Source organism: Pterocles gutturalis, unplaced genomic scaffold, assembly GCF_000699245.1.
Source record: "Pterocles gutturalis isolate BGI_N339 unplaced genomic scaffold, ASM69924v1 scaffold18090, whole genome shotgun sequence".
Taxonomy (NCBI): domain Eukaryota; kingdom Metazoa; phylum Chordata; class Aves; order Pterocliformes; family Pteroclidae; genus Pterocles; species Pterocles gutturalis.
Genome location: NW_010146222.1, coordinates 18,565 through 32,610, shown reverse-complemented (window position 1 = coordinate 32,610; position 14,046 = coordinate 18,565). Strand labels below are relative to the sequence as shown.

General features: G+C 37.3%; 1 protein-coding gene across 1 annotated transcript in view; it reads right to left on the bottom strand.

The window, feature by feature from the left end:
• The window catches only part of PPP2R3B (protein phosphatase 2, regulatory subunit B'', beta), a 51,496-nt gene that overhangs the window by 20,216 nt on the left and 17,234 nt on the right, over positions 1-14,046 (bottom strand). Inside the window, exons 2-3 of the mRNA XM_010085665.1 lie at positions 1,809-1,994; positions 167-270 (exon numbers count right to left, since the gene is read on the bottom strand). Of these exons, the coding sequence (XP_010083967.1) occupies positions 167-270; positions 1,809-1,994 (290 nt within the window). The remainder of the gene's footprint in view (positions 1-166; positions 271-1,808; positions 1,995-14,046) is intronic.

The window sequence follows — 14,046 nt, the reverse complement described above, 5'->3', positions numbered from 1 at the left end:
TGTTAAAGTGATGTTTTATTTACATTTTCCCAGGTACAAGTTTGCTGTCAATGGTTGATTATAGGAAAGTGTTTTATTCCCCTTTATTGATTGGATCTCATTCAGAGCTTAAAATATCACATTTAAATTAAAAAATACAGTACTTCTAGAAAAGTAATCTACTTACTTCCGCCACATTGCAACAAATTTATGAACCGACACATATCCTGTTCGTTCACCTCCAGCACTATAAAACAAAGGACCTTTCCAGTAAAGTGGGCATCCACAAGCCTAGAATTAAAGTATACATCAAGTCAGTTTATTGATTGCTTATCTGCAGGTTACTCCCTCATTTATAAAATCTTTCAAAAATCAAATTTTACAAGTGTTAAGAAGAAAACATTAAGGCACAATGTCTCTGAAACCAACTGCACCTTCCAAAATAATTAATTTTAACCAACTGCATTAGGCTGAAATCCAAAAGTGGAAAGCAAAACACAGGGCAACTTGCAGCATTCCCAATAGATGAATGCAGTCACATGTCTGCTCTGTCCATGCTCCAAGCAGCTGAAAAGAGTCCATGCTAATAAGCTCTGCTAGAGGGCTGGATATCTTTAAGCTGAGCTCAAGACAGCCCAGTTACACAACTTCTGAACTGGAGCAAGTTTACATTTGTCTGTCTCAGAGAATGGCTCAACTCATCTGCATCCTTGCATGTGCATGCACATCTTCTATTCAGTTTTAAATAGCAGGCCAGCCTGCCCTCAGCAGCAATATATTGCTTCAGGATACCCAACAGATACACCTTCACAACTTCGATGATCCCATATACCTACAGTGCTGCTTCTGTGTCTGCTCCAAGCTTCTTCAGTCATAACAGCGAAGTACCTATCTCTTGCCTAAAACTGACTGTGGAGTAGTCAGTCAGGCTGGCACCTCTGAGAATCTCATGTGGATCTCAAACAAGATTGTGAACACTGCAAGATGGTCTCTTCCACCTCTCCTCACTTCTACATGCAAAGCAGCTGTGGAAGGCAGGAATCCTATTACTCAGCTGAGCAACTGAACACTTCTGGTGAGGCAAACAATGAGTTTCTGAACCCCCAGTCCCACTCTTCTGAAAAGTTTTTGTTTCTGTTTTCTAGATCCTGGAGTTTAAATGCGAAGTGACAGGAACAGGTATGAGAACCCAAGATTCATTACCAAGACCACGACTTGCAGTGATATTTAAAGCATTGCTTTAAACAAAATGAAAATTTAAGTTTAACTAGCTTATTGTCCATTACACAGAAGTTAAAAAATATTTGCTGCTTTCTAAACTCAGCCTTTTGTCACTCTGACATAACTCTAAATTAGCTCTTCAGTAATAATTAGAGGACCATAACCTTAAGTTACCCAACCAATCTGTCTTTCTATGTCTTTACAATGGAGGTTCATGACACTGATGAATGAAAAAACAGTTTGGACACCTGAAAACAAAATGCATATTAACAGTGCTGTTGCCTTAAGTATGTTGGTCAGTACAAAACGCAGAACAACATACAATGTGCCCTTCAGTGTTTGGTTGTTTATGCAACTAAAAATATAGTTCAAGCTTTGGTTTAATGTTTGTTTCTTTTTGTAAGCAAGGTGCAGAGCTATTTGAGACACAGTTAATACAAAAGATTTCCACGTATAACTGTGCTATCAACAACACTGAATATGTCGTCTTACTGCTACTACATTGTAGGAGATGAAAACACATAATGCAAGAAAACAAAGAACATAGGACTCATGTTTCCTTTCCACAGATGTACAGCACTAAAAGCAGTCAGCCAGCATGTTCTCACCTTTGCAACCTTCCCCATGTCTTCTAACGTTGCCCTCTCATTTGGAAACTCAGAGAAAGTTCTCTCAATTTTGGCAATCACAGCATCTATATTCACTTTTTCCTTAGGACATCCTCGAGGAAAATAGAAAGTTGGAATGTTTTGACTAAGTGATGGTGGCAAAGTTTCTTCCTTTTTTGGCTGAACCTAAATATATAAATGCACATTTGACAGTCAGGTGCAATGAAATCACATATAACAGTCAGATGATTTGAATCTCTTGGTATTGTATGTTACAACACACCTTCAAAAAGATTTCTGATGATAGGCTGAATAAGCTATTTAAGAATAAGAGCACATTGGGAAAATCCACGAGTATTCCTACAAAACTGTCATTTAGAAAGATTTCTAGGATGTTAAAAATTTAATAAAAAACAACATCAGTCTTCAACATATCAAGTTTCAAGATTAATACACAAGACAGCTTCTTGGAGACACCTGAAATAACTCAGGTTATCAGTTTCAGAAAAAAAATGTCAACTCCTAGCTTAACAGACAGATCATGAAAGAAATTGCTTTTGAAATATTTCTAGTTTTAAGGCTTCACATTTTTGAAATAAGCATGGCAACTTTGTTACAAACCACCAACCTGTTTAATTTAGTTACAGTGAAGATGGTTTTGGTTTTTATCCTAAAAAATGCTTGACTTTATAAAGGTAGTAAATTACTCCTGCAGAGGGATTTTATTTGGTGAACTTTACATAATTATGGCAGGAGAGCTTAGAAATCTGTTTCTCAAGTATTTGTGATATACCATACTACCAAAAAAAAAAAAAAAAGAGATGACCAGTAACAAGAGAAATAATTTCTTTAAATGCATTTAGCTTCACTAAAGAAGAATTTACCTTGTACTCAGTTTCCAAAACAAAGTTCAATGTAAAAACAATAGTTAATACTTTAACTTTTAAGAAGAATAAAGATAGCAACCTTTTATTCTCTAAGTAACATTACCACCAGCACTACAAATAACATATATAATTGGATTCACATCGTATTTCATTTTAGAAACCCAGCATCAGCACTTTAGTAGAGCCCTAGCAGTTACCTTATGCAAAACCAGACTAAAGACTTATTCCTTGGACTGGTACCACACAGCCAGATAGCTAGCATGCTTTTGAGCGCTGGCAATCAAACCATCTTTCACGTAACAGATTTACACCTGTATTTGTTCCAAACAGCAAGGTTATTTTATTTCATTTCATTTAATTTCCCCTTTTCCCCATTTACAAGATCTGCCTGGATAGCCACTCCCATGGCAAGTTACTCAAATTGCCACTGAAACAGCAAGTGTTCCAGTTCTTCAGAGATGCCCAGTAAGGTGTGCCTCATCTGAGAAAAGGATAAGGGCCAATTATAGATTACTAACATCCCCTGAACATTTCAGGTAACATGAGGTAAATCAGTATTTCAAGAAAGTCTAGTAGACAGACAAGGCATTTTAAAAATACATAGCTATGAAAATTTAGAGCCCCAGATAAAAAAAAAGTTCATTTTAAAAGGAAAGGAAGAGGAAAAACTACCTTGGAAAAGGTCCCAAGAGAAGAAGGGCTATCCACAGAACTATTTGTTCATCAGAAACTTTGTATTTTTTCAGAAACCACTAATTTACTTCAGATACCTCAGGGTACATAATAAATGATTTCCATTGGTTCAGAATAAAAGCTCATCTTAAATGCATGTGGACATCTCAGTTCAGAATTTGTAGTAAGACCTATCCTAGTACATGTAACTTCCTTGGGTGTTATTTAAAAGCATTATAGAATAAAGGCTTTTTATTTATTTTTTCATCTTTTTGTCTGTTGGAAACAATGTTCCAGACCATGACTATAAGGAAGAAGTTAAACAACAGATTCAGAACCAAAAACAGACATAAGAGAATTGATTTTTCTAATGTGAAAATGTTATGTTTAAGCATGACTTTGAATTCAGCATACTTAGTACAAAAACATGTAATATTTAATCTGTAAGGCAGTGTATTTATCCATCTCTAAAACCATGTACAAAATACAAACCTCTCACTGCATGACAAAATAACTATCCCTATACTGAAAGATGTTGCCTATTTCTACATGCTGGTTTCTCAAAGTCAGTGAAAGAAGAAAGCATAAAAGTGCTTCATTTGTGTTAGAAAGTGTATGATCACTTCACAATCATCTCTGATAGATTTATTTGGTGCCTACATAGAGGCATCTAGTGAGAATACCATCTAGGGCACAACCCAAAATGCCCTTGAATATTCCACATTGTATCCAGCAGCCAGCTCAGAGGCCAGCTCTCTTCTGCATCTGCCACACGGATGTTCTGAGCACAGTAATGCTTCTTAAATGCCACTAGCAACCTGCAGTTGGACAACTGAATCGTACTGGTAATGTCAGTCACCACAGGGATAAGGGCCTTTACCAAAGAAAGAAACAGGTCGTCCAAAACTATCAGCTCCAACTAACACACTATGAAGTTCATACTGCATTCTTCTCTCTCCTCACCTTCCCAAGAAGGGCCAGGGATTCTTCTCCTCTCTCAGTCTGAATCTCATCTGACAACCAAAAGGCTCCTTGTACAACTGAGGCTGCTCTGCTGTATGTGCTCTAATGAAGGAACGTGTGATACTGAAAGGGCTCTAAAGTCTTCACTACTTTCCATAATTTCAGCTAGTTACTTCTGTAGATGCAGATATTGTATAGCTGATTAAAAGACTCAGTTCTGTTATTTCAGAGCAATCAAAATGCACTAATTGTGTGAAATTAAACTGTTCTAAAATTAATTGTAACTTCAACCAGTTAATTTCTTAATTAACAAGAACTGCTAGAAGTCTGCTAACACCGACTCTGACTGGAAAATCTGGAGCAATAGTCCCTTATTCTTTTTACACAACTATCCAATTTCAGTGGTCAATTTAACATTTAGGAAGTGATCTATATTTTCTTATGGCTTTAAGTTAAAAGTTTTAACAGTGGTACCAGTAAGCTAAACTGACAAGAGACTGGTTTGGTAAGTGAAGATTTTCCCTGCAACTTGCTGAGAAATAGCACAAATAACATGCTCGGAGGTAAGGATAACATCTGTATCAGACTGTAAATAACTCACACAAGCAGATGTGTGCTGCAGTATCAGGACTGAACAGCACATTATCCTTTGCAATAAGTATATGTAAAGTCCAGAATCTGTAATCATACTGTGAAGTTGCCACTGCAGGTTAAGTTTTATGTAAAAGCTGGGAAGTGAGGATTCCTTGAAAATTCCTTGTTTGTAATAACATTAAAAAAAACACTTAGGTAAGATTTGTCTGTAAGAGAATTAAAGCAAATCTTTGATACGTAGCCAGTTTTCATTCCTGACATATACAGCCATAAGGCCTGTCCACAGCTATCCAACGCTTATTTGCCTTGACTTTTAGAAAGGAGGAAGTGGAAGCTTATATCCCACTGAGGTCACTGTTCAAAGGGCAAACTTCCCATTTTATTCTGCAACTCCCCAGATACTTTTTGAACTGTTTTCCCACAGTTGTTTATAATAATGGCTTCATACCATTATTATAATCACAATATAGTAACATACTAGTAAATACCAGAGAAGATGGATACACCTAATTCCAAAGCCAGAAGTTCAGGCTTCTTGCTAGGTAGTCTTTTCACAACTTCCAACACATGAGTTGCACTTGGCAGTTAACTTGGTTCTAAACAAAAATAAAGACAGCGGGGATTTTAAAATGAGGTGCCCTTTTCCCTCTCTTGACTGAAAGGAATAGCCAATGCTATGATGGAGTCATTCAACAACAGGATGTATTTCTGAAATAAAAAGGAAGGCGGTGCTTGTTCCCAGATATTTTAAGACTATACACTCAGTCAAGTCTAGAGCTACACCTGCACATACAGACTACAACCCTCAAGTACTGAACCTCAAAGGGGTCAAATATGTGGATTCAAATACAAGTGAGTGAAATCTCAAGAAGGACTTGCTGGAAAAGGAAACAACATAAATACATTAATGAATGTAGTATTTTTTATACAGCTTACTGATTAAGACACCAGGTCATTGAACTGGATTTGGTATCTGCATTGTTTTGACATATCAGAAACGATGATGCTTTCTAGTATCTGACAGATGCCAACATTTGTTACGCCTGTTACTCTGAAAAAAGCATCTAAAAACATTTACAGAGTTAGCATTCAGCTCCTGCTATATTATTTGACATGAATTTCCATAAGGATGTCCATATTAGAAAAAAGTCAATGGAATACATAGAGTCAAGACAATAGGACCCAAAAAAATTCTAATCACTTTTTTGCCCAATTTCACATTAAGTTTTTACTAAGAAGTGGTACACCACAGTCCCAAACAAAACATGGCATTAAATATTGAAAATACTAAAAATAAATTTTTACTTATCAAATGGGTAAAAGTTTGACTAAAGTCCTTACTATTTTTAACTATGGAATTAAAGAAAAAAAGGAATGTTGCAATACTTTTCAAATGTGCAACACATAAATTAATCTAGTGCTTCAACAAACTGGGTCTTCTATCCTTATATATCACACCCTATGCTAATGTTACCTGGGTAAAACAAAGTGCATAATAAGCTAAGAAGATTTTCTGCAGAGGTATGCTATTCAGCCTTTTCAATCCTAACATCCCTGCAACCACCCACGTACAATGCTGTAATCCACCCAACAACAAAAGCAGACACTGCATGAAGTTCCCTGATATACAACAGAAAATGGAAGGCAACACAGACCTAAAGGGCAACAGGGTGGTAGTGATGAGACCCAAATGCTGTTTAGCACACGAACTTGAAAATTCTAAGCTTATGCTGCACCTTTTTTAAAAATTAAAAGTCTCTTCTTTATTAAATTCAGTAAGCTGTTAGAAAATACATGGTGTCCTACAGTCTCTCAAAGTTAAATGTTAATTGCAGATGGAAGAAAACGTTATTAGTAAGCAGGCTCAAAAGGAGTACCTGACCAGCCTTCCCATCTCTGTTCTCTTACAGCTGTCAGCCTATGTCTGACCAATAAACTCAGAGGAATATTTCTGCTTTAACTTACTGTCTGTTTGATTGCACAGCAAAATTCAACATTTCCCTCTAGATAAGCAAGTGACATGATCAGTAATTTTATGGAATTTAAACCTTGAAAACATCAGGTAAAAGATTTATGCCACTATTGTCTAGAAAAGGGTTCAGTCTCATTTGGAGGGAAAAATACATTAATTTATAAAAATCTATTCCAACACCTCAAATACTTCAGCATGCTAAAATGCTTTCAAAAAATCTGCTTCAGGATACATTAAGTAAGCTTACTACCAGAACTTCTCTCAGGACAAGTCCAGAGAAGCATCTCTTCTGTAACACCAGTGCTCTTGACCTTGTGGTAGACATTCAGACTTCCAGTTATCTAAGTTACAGAAGTGATGTTTTTCCCTTGCTCTCTGTATGCTCTCCATTAACCTCTTTCTAGCCAAGCTAAAAAGACATTTATTACTCAAAGACTTCACTGACTGTACCACTTACCATTCAGCTTGATATGCTTAACAGTATTTGTCTTCTGTGAAAGACAATCCTTTGACAACTGAGTTTTCAAAATTTGTTCTTTTCCAAGCTAGACTTCTCTGAAATCTAGCTATTGCCCTGATAATAGCTCGCATCTGAAAGCTTAATAATGAATTCTCACAGCAAAGCATAAGGCAAGCTACACCACTGTGTACCTGAACCTTTCCCCACTCCTGTACGTAGAGTTTAGTGACCCCTGTGTCAGTACTAGTGATAGTGCAGCAGTATGGTGAATTGCCTCAGGTCACCAAGATAGCTAAAAGGTAAAGTTAAAAAAACCTGTTTGTCCTCATCCAGTTTCACACAGTTGATTCCACTTAGAAGCAACATGGTTCTGATGCTAATATAAGGAAGGTTAGAGGAATACTGTGGCACTATTATTTTAAATAAACTTACATTAGGCTTAAATCTAGGCTAAGATGATTCATTGTACTCAACTTAGTCACAAAGTTATGACACACGTGAATGACCCAGCTCTGAGAGACACCTACAGGGAAGGAACCTACACTAAAAACAGGTGTCAGGGTATATATGGAAAAGTATTTCTTCTAGCAACAAACATTTTAGTCCCAGTTGCTTCTTCCTATCCCAGACTTCAGTTCGCTTTCCTTCAGTCACTGTCTGGCAGCTGTTTTTCAATGTGCTGTAGAGACTAATTTTATCATACATGCTCCTCTTTCCTTTCCAGTAAGAGATAAACACCTATTAATCTTAAACCTGATGCAGTTTTAGACTAGCTTACTTTTGCTGTTAGCCTTAACTAAGTTCAGTTCTCTGATCCAGTTTGGTCTGGAGTCACTTAAAATATGTGCTACAAGGGGAAGAAAATGGAAAAATTAATACACTTTTCCATAAAGTTCTGGCCATATATACCATTAGAAGAAAAAAAGTACTTCAAACTATACTGCTTCTGATTTTATATATATTGGTCACCTGAATTAACACAAGGGAGCAGGGTTCAGCAACCCTCCCAATGCAGTCTGTGTTCCAGTTAGCAGTTTCGTGTTCACCTTCAAACTCCAACCAGCCAAAAATATGTTGGGAGTTTCCTGCCTGCACTCCAGATTATGCACTCATCTCAGTTTTACACAGATTGACTGCTATCATCCTCATCTCATTTATGCATATTCGCGGCAGTTTACTCTCAGCCCATGTCTGTCTATGGTCATTTGGTCTTGTGATTCAATGCAAATAATAATCCTCAGTGCTAAACCAACTTGACAGACAGAACCATACACTGCTCTGTCCCATTTTAGCAAAAATAAAGTGCCCTGAGTTTCTGGGATTGACACGCTCCAGCAAGTAGCAATTCCATAAGCAAATCAAAAGAAATTCAATGAGGTTTAGAGCAGTCAGTAGTCCAGGATCCTTCTTCATGTTACAACAGTAAAAATGAAGTCTAAGACAGACCCTTGGAGTTAGAACTAGAGTTCTGTGGCCTAAAAATATATTCAATATCAAATTTTGCTATAAGCACACAGAAACACCTCTAATGATGAAAACCTTCTGTATATTTGGTTTAACTATATGTCAAGCTCATTATTTTCAGAAGTTCCTAGTGCAAACACTGTTACTGTAAGTTGAGATAAAACAAATGGTGAAATCTAACTGATCTGATCCCTCTTCTGTCCACTGAAAACCTGAGTCAGGCAAAACCCTTCCTGGTTTGGCAGCTGGTGACCAAACTACAAGTAGAAAGCTCAGAAGAGTTAATTGATCTGCGAGGGTTTTGTGTGCTTTTTTTTTAATCACTCAGTACTGTACCTTTAGTGCAGTAACTCACCACTAATGGTGGTCCATGTCGACAGCAAACATCAACTTCAACAGCAAAATATCAATCCTTCCAGAGTATCCCTGGCTACCAAATGGCAGGGATAAGGATCTACATTCATTTTACAATTTAATGTTGGAAATTTCAGCTAATTATCAAACCAGAATTCAGGTCTATTTTGTCACTGAAATAGTTTGTATGGTAACTTCTGATTTTGAGATAAAAAAAAGATTGTTAGTCGTTTGCTACCTTAACCTAATTTCTCCCCTTATTTTAAGTCTCAAGACAGCAGAGTAAGAAGCAGCCCAGCTAGTTACTCTTAATGGAAAGAAGCACCCCTCCCAGTCTGAGTGAAATTGCTGTGGTGACAGCCATCACTGGATAGTCTTTAAAGTCTTACTAAAGCTTAAAGAATTCTTTCAAAAATTTTTGATAGTGGCACAACTATCAGTAACTTCCCCAAAACATATTTAAACAACCAAAACGAGCCTCAAAAGAAAGCCACTGAAGCCTCAGTATTTCAGCAGAGCATGCAAACTTTGGAGCATCTACACAAACCTGTTTGGGACAGTGGGTTAATTTTCATGTAGGAGGAGACGGTAGGTAGTGGTGTCCAGGAAAAGCTTTCACCCAGAACTATGAAATACATTCCATACACACAATCTTGCATATTAAAATTAAACACACATTCAACTAAAAACATGTGTAAACAGTCACCGCAAGTTGTATTACATCCACACAGACAAAAATAGCATGCAATAAACAAGCAAACACTGGAAAATTTTCTAGTGGTCAAAAACCTGAATTTTCACCAGTTCAGTGAAGACTGAACTCTCCATCTGAGATAAATTAACATTACTGTTCTGCATGATACCTAACCATCATAGCACGCACTTCCCAGTCTCCTCACTTTCAGTAATACGTACGGTGCACTGACAGATCTCTTACCCAAGTTCTACAACTCTGATCTTGGAAATAGCAGGATTCTCCTGATTTGCAGTTCAGTATAGCTGACATAGACAAATCATGCAGCCCTGCTGGGAACTAGAGGATGCTATTGCAAATGCATTATTGCTGTAGAAATACCTCCAAACATGGCTGCATTTGTTTGTCTTTTTGTACAATCACATAGAGCTTCAGCATAAAAAAAGTTCCAGTTATGCAGTTAGACAGAGTTTAATGATTTACTCTGAAATGGCCCTGTTGTGGGGATGGAATGGAAAAATAAGATGTAGTTACCTCCCCCTCAAAGCCATGAGCATAAGAGACCTTTGCATATTACATGCGTGTCCATCAGTAATTTGCTTTATTTGCTGACAAAACTTTTACCAAAGGCTTTAAAGGTAAGATCCTCTAACAATTTGCTGTGGCTGACCAGTGAAGACACTGTCTCCTCTACATACCTGGCTAATTTACAAAAGAAAGAAAGGTACAGATTATAAAATGAAAAAAAAAAAAGCAAGATTCTTCACAAAAAATTTACCATGGGAAAGGCAACTTCTTCCACATTTTGTGGCAAGACAGAAATGGTGCAAAAATATTAGTCACTGTCTGTGAGCTGTTGTCAAACACCATTTTATTAATTATGTCAAATCAAGTATCCCAGTCACTAATATACCCAGTTTGTCAAACAGCTGCAGCTTTCTCAGAGAACACTGATAGTAGGTTAAATCAGTACTCCTATTCTTTACCAGTATTTTCTGTTACTGCAGCTGTTTTCAGGAGACAAGCTAGTAAGATTCTCTTAGTTGCATATCATTTTGATTGTGCACAGCCAATGGAGCACACTAGGACTCACTACCTGCAAAGCAGTCATGACTGCCTAAACATCATTTTAATGGGAAGAAACTGACAGTCAGTTACACTTGAGGCAATTCTAACACTTGTGTATGGAAAACAGCCCTTGTCAGGACAGGCCATCAGTTCAACATCAAAAGTAACAAATAAGGCTAAGACAGACATCCACTGCAATAGCTGCTCATCCTTCCAGGTTTACAACAAAACAAGTTTCAATCACGTAATGCAATTGAACTTAAGAATAATCCACCCAAACAAGAAAAATATCAACAAGCTCAGCCTTGCTACCAAGCTGCAGAGTCAACAGTTGGAGCAAATATTCTGTCAGCTTCTTGTCTGGTGATGCCCCAACAAATTCTGATTTGGACAATTGCAAGAGCAATCTCATATCCCTCCTACCCTGTAAAAGTTGAAGGATATTTTATATGAAGATGTGCCAAACTGTATCAGGCTTTCTAGCATACAAAGTATAAACATCAACAGTCATAGAACATCTGCTATTAGTAGCATTAGTGATTACAAAGGTATGGGAAGCATGTTAAAATGGAGAAAAGGCTAGCAAAACTTTTATTCCAAGGGAAAAATAAATTGGAACTGTTCAATGTCTGTATTTTTGGATCAAAAAACTTAGCTGCAGAGGGAACTGACATCTAGACTCTTAAATCATGTATGCAAGTAAAGTAAGCTGTAACAAACCTGGACCACATTGGCTTTTCTACAGAAACAGGACACATTTGCATAAATTTATTACCAGACATGAGCAGGTAAAGAAGCTGCTACCACAGGGCAGCCAATACACTTTAAGTTCAAACCAGGAGTCTCCACTGCAGAAGTGGTAAAAAACTACGAGTTTGCTTAACAGCTTCCTTTAAGAGGCTAGAGCTTAAGATTTGGCAATCTATTAGCAAGGAACCCATTTCTGGAAAACCTCTCATCTTAACTAGTCTCAGCAGGCAACTTATATATTTTCCATTCTGTCTTAAATGTTGGTATCTGCTCCAGAAAGTTTGCATTATATCAGCAAACTGGCATCAAGTGTAACAATTAGCTACAGTCCAAATGAGATTTCTATTCTCTGCCCCCCCAGCAAACACTTGGGTTTTGTTCTTTAAAAAAAGTGGGTTTTTGCCTGGTGTAAGACTATTATGTAAAAATGGATAGTGGGTCCTCCCTCTGTGGCATTAAAAGGTCTCCAAATGATGTTAAATTAGAAAATTGATGCTAACAGGAAAGCTGGCCTGCCAGAGACCTCTAATGGCTACACAACCTACTTCTGTGACAATGGTTGTAAAACCAACTGGCCTCACTTAAACTTTTAAAAACTCATTTTACCTCAGAAATGGGAATGCTACCCTCATGACTGGAAGAATCAGCGCACTGCAGCACAACCACACACCAGCCCAGCACACGTTAGCACATAAAGGCTCTGCATTCAGTGCTGGCTGAATTGAGCCATTTATGTAGCATTTCAGTAACAGAAGTGCAGAAGTGATCAAGAAGCACTAATGTCTAAACTTACTTCACTCAGAAGGAAAGCCAATCTTGTGAGGCACGGAAGAAGTTGAAGAAATAGTTCCCATACAGCTGACAGAAATAGCACACATAAGCAGCATTTAGTATCATTAACAGGTGGTCATGGAACTAGTATTTCTCCATTTCCACACTGAGGTGCAATGCATACAACTACAGGAATCACCAAGCAGTAATGGCAGATAAAGGCATGATGCATTAAAAGTATCAGAAAATATGCCAGTACTAGTTCTGGCACTGACATTCAGAGGATTAATTCAAGATTTAGGCCAGCTTTTTTTTTTCTCTCTCTCTCTCCTTTTTATAAATCATCACATTCAGCACAAATTTGACTTTAAAAAAAGTCTAGTTTTAAAGTTAGAACTCAGCTGTTTTATAAAGTGATGTGGCCTCTAAGCTGCAAAAAAATACCTATTTTCCTAGTTTAGCTAACACTGAGTTACATGTGCATAAGCAATGTATTTTATTCTGTTATTTTGTTTCCAACTTCAGATCTATTTTCCTCGCATAGCCTGGGTAATAATGCTGCTGATATTCCAGCTCTGGCAGGTAGGAATGTCACCAGCTGTTGGCTAAAACACCCTGCCAAGCTCTCAGCAGGTAATAAGCCCTTCAGTTCAAATCTTTAACCTTCCAGTACAATTGATATGCTGCTAGTTTCTTCTCCCTCCAAAGTTTCAGAGAAATTGATGAGCAAGATGGACACGGTGCCTCTTCAAGTGCTGCATTTCCAGTTTACTGTATTCTTTAGGTGTTAAATTACCTAAGAAGGGTCTTGGTCTTACAACCAATCTCAGGAGAAGACATACTTAAGTTCTGAGTTTTGACAGACTGACATTCTACTGGAGTTTTACACAGAGTTATCTGTTAAAAAATTCAGTTCCCCAAAGTAATAGAGAACATACCAACAGTTGTGTATTGTTTTATCCTCCTTTTGAGAAATCAATCTTTCCAGAAAGCCCTACTTTGCTGTTTTATCAGTTTTTATTAACAAATGCAACAACTGAAAAACAGCCTGTTCCACCACTTTCCAGACACCACCCATCTCACTACTGGTTGTCTATTTAAAGACTTTCATGTAACTTGATTTGCTATGCTCTAGTGACCACCCCTTCCAAACACAGGGGATTACCTACACAGATTACTTACATGGCTCTATACAAAAAGCCACTGCCTTAGAATTCCTAGAACCTGTGGAAGACTCAGTTACTCCAACCCACCTCAGAGCAGATGTTGAGCCACATGTTATCTCACCATCTAACACCATTACTCATTTTTTTATTTTAAGAGGCTAGCTTTAGTAGCACTAAACTTCTTAGGGAGAATTTGCCATTTATTTAACAAGTTATAAAAACTGCATGGATATGAAAAATTGTAAGTGTAGTAAAAGTATAGAAAAACAGACTGGCTTCCATTTCTGCTTGATTTTAGCATTCTAATTTTACATACTATTCATGAACTGTTCTGTTGGAAAGCCAATATTATGGTGGTATAGGAGATTGTAAGCTAATGGCAATGAAGATTAGCAACTGAAATGAAAAAAACTTTGCAAGTTA